At 38.6% G+C, this 2,581-nt stretch overlaps 1 protein-coding gene across 1 annotated transcript; it reads left to right on the top strand.

Annotated features, from left to right (window-relative positions):
* The first annotated feature begins 266 nt into the window (after positions 1 to 266).
* LOC145296316 (uncharacterized) lies at positions 267 to 737 on the top strand. The gene has a single exon (XM_080142517.1). It carries the CDS (start codon positions 267 to 269, stop codon positions 735 to 737), a length of 471 nt encoding a protein of 156 aa, XP_079998643.1.
* The last annotated feature ends 1,844 nt before the right edge of the window (positions 738 to 2,581 follow it).

Raw genomic sequence — 2,581 nt, 5'->3', positions numbered from 1 at the left:
CAGGCGATTTTGACTGAAGTTGACGTCTTTACAGCCTAATATCACAAGTGCTTTTAAGATGCTTCATTACCGTACAAGTAGAAAAGCCTGGCATATAAAATCAACAGAAGGTTCTTTTATTATGACAAGGACGCGTTCGAAATAAAAGTTTCTGTTTAGAGTACTATGAATTATGATACTTGACTTATCAACAACCTACCGCCATCCGCTTCATTGATTTCACCGCAGTTTTCGACTCAGTGTATCGCAGAAGTCTCTGGGACATAATGCACTACGCTAGGTTCCTGGCCAAGCTTCTCAACCTCATTGAGGCGTATTACGCGCACACCCGAACTAGAGTGAAGTGCTTCGGAGAAGAATCCGATTCCTTCGTCATCCAAAGAAGCGTCCCCCCTACCCTGTTCAACTACATCATTGGATGGATCATAGAGAAGAGCTTGGCTGGCTTCGCTGGTGTCAGAGTAGGTCACGATTGTTTCATCGCCGATCTCGACTTTGCCGACGACGTTGCGATGAGGTCAGTAGCCAAATTGGTTGAAATAAGAATCAACGTTTCTAAGACGAAAATTCTTTCTGGTAACTTCCCACCGCATGACCGAGTGGCTACAACCCTCGATGGTGAAGCTGAAGAAGAGGTTGAAAGCTTCAAATACCTTGGCATCATTTTTACTGGCACCGGTCAATCTAAAGACGAAATCATTACCCGTATCAACCTGGTAAGAGCAGCCTTCGTCTGACTTCAAAAACGAATGTGGTCTCGCCAGGAGATGAAACGTTCCACGAAGCTGGGGATCTATGAGGCCATGGTCAGAACAATTTTTCTCAATGGATGTGAGACCTGGCCACTGCACTAAAAGGATCTTCATAAACTTGAAGTCTTCGATCACTACTGCCTACGATATATCCTGCGCGTTCGCCTCTCCGACCAGATCCCTAACTCGACCATACGCGCTACATGTAACATCTTTGATCTGGAGGAAACTCTACTGAAAAGAAGACTCCTGTGGTTCGATCCCGTGCTGCTCCGGCCGGATGAGTTCGTCTGTTAATTGGTGGCGCCCAATGCACCCACTGGCTGTAAGAAACGCCTAGGTGGTCAACTTTATACTTGACTCGCAACGGTCAAAACTGGTATAGAAATCGTGTCTGGTCCTCGCGTTTTTTTGGTGTCCGTCGCTGGAACCGTGAATGGCTGGATCATGCCATCGACTCTGCTGCCGACCGACGATGGTGGATGACTTTGACGCAAGATGCGGTTAACACGATTGGATCCGGCTCAATCCATCACGGGTTAATGCCGCTACAAGTACTAGTAGGTACAAACATTTCGACAACTGTCTGCGTGAGAAATACTTCAAAAACCTTCATCGCCACGAGAACGCAAGATTGTTACACTTGTTTTGCGTTGGCAAATGTGTGTTGTGCCTGGTGGTGCTTATTTCGATTAAAAAAATTTTGTTCATTTGAATTTTAAAGTTTAAAACTGCTAGAACTTTCTTGTGCACCTGATACATACATACATACATACATACGCGCGCGTACACCTGATATATGTGTGTGGGGGGAGTGCGTGCGTGTGTGTGTGTGTGTAAACAAAATGGCCGGCAAAAATAGCGAGGGGCCCCTTCCATCAACAGACTCATCAGGAGTTAATCGTTGGTCATAAAATAGACAAATAAATGAAATAACTCGCAAGAACAGATTTATGGAGTATACGTGTAAATTTTACAGAGGGAGAGGTGGGAAAACAGGTGGAAATACGAATAAAATATATACAATAACATAAAATATATACAATAATATAAAATATATAAAAAGTGGGGCAAGGGGAGAGTTATAATATATCCCCAAATAAGTTTAATAATCTGACGAACTCCCTCTGTCATATATATATATATATATATATATATATATATATATATATATATATATATATATATATGCGATAGAAAGAAGGAGGGGAAGAGGGATAGAGATGTAAAACATTAGAATTTAAAACTTCAAATAATTGCCATATAAAAGAAATACAATTACGTTATTTTTCCTTTATCATTTTTAATTAAAGGCATTTAATGAAGCAAACATTAATTTCCTATCAAAAACATCTGTTCTGGTTTTTGACAGATAGTAAAAATCGCATTTAAAATGTAAATTTGTAAACTATTGATGGCAGTCTGGAAATTCAAAAACGCACAACGATTGATAAAATGATTTTGCATGGAAATATTTACAAAGCACATAATAATTGCTCTTAAATGATAAACTTAAGTAAAAAGAAATGGAGATCTGTGAATATAAAAATGAATCAGATTTTATTATTTTCTAACTTTTGTTCACGCGTGCGATTTTTTTTTTTTGCATTTAGTTATGAATAAAATATGTAAAAAATATTCTTTTTTTTTTGCTGAATTCAATAAATATTTTGTAAGTGAGAATTATTTTCTTGTGATATTTTCTATTTATTAAATATTTTTCTAAATTATTCTATAATATAAATCTCACTTGCCTGTTTAAATGTATGCATGCATGCATGTATGTATGTCTGCCTAAAACTTTCGACAGTGGCGACGAACTTTCACGA

The sequence above is a fragment of the Euprymna scolopes genome, chromosome 16 (assembly GCF_053919585.1).
Source record: "Euprymna scolopes isolate OS-2025 chromosome 16, ASM5391958v1, whole genome shotgun sequence".
Classification (NCBI taxonomy): Eukaryota; Metazoa; Mollusca; class Cephalopoda; order Sepiida; family Sepiolidae; genus Euprymna; species Euprymna scolopes.
The sequence above is the reverse complement of the archived record's forward strand: the minus strand, read 5'-3'. Positions and strand labels throughout refer to the sequence as shown.

Excerpts from the sequence above, each read along its gene's own strand:
- LOC145296316 (XM_080142517.1), top strand. The coding sequence starts at position 267 with ATGCACTACGCTAGGTTCCTGGCCAAGCTTCTCAACCTCATTGAGGCG.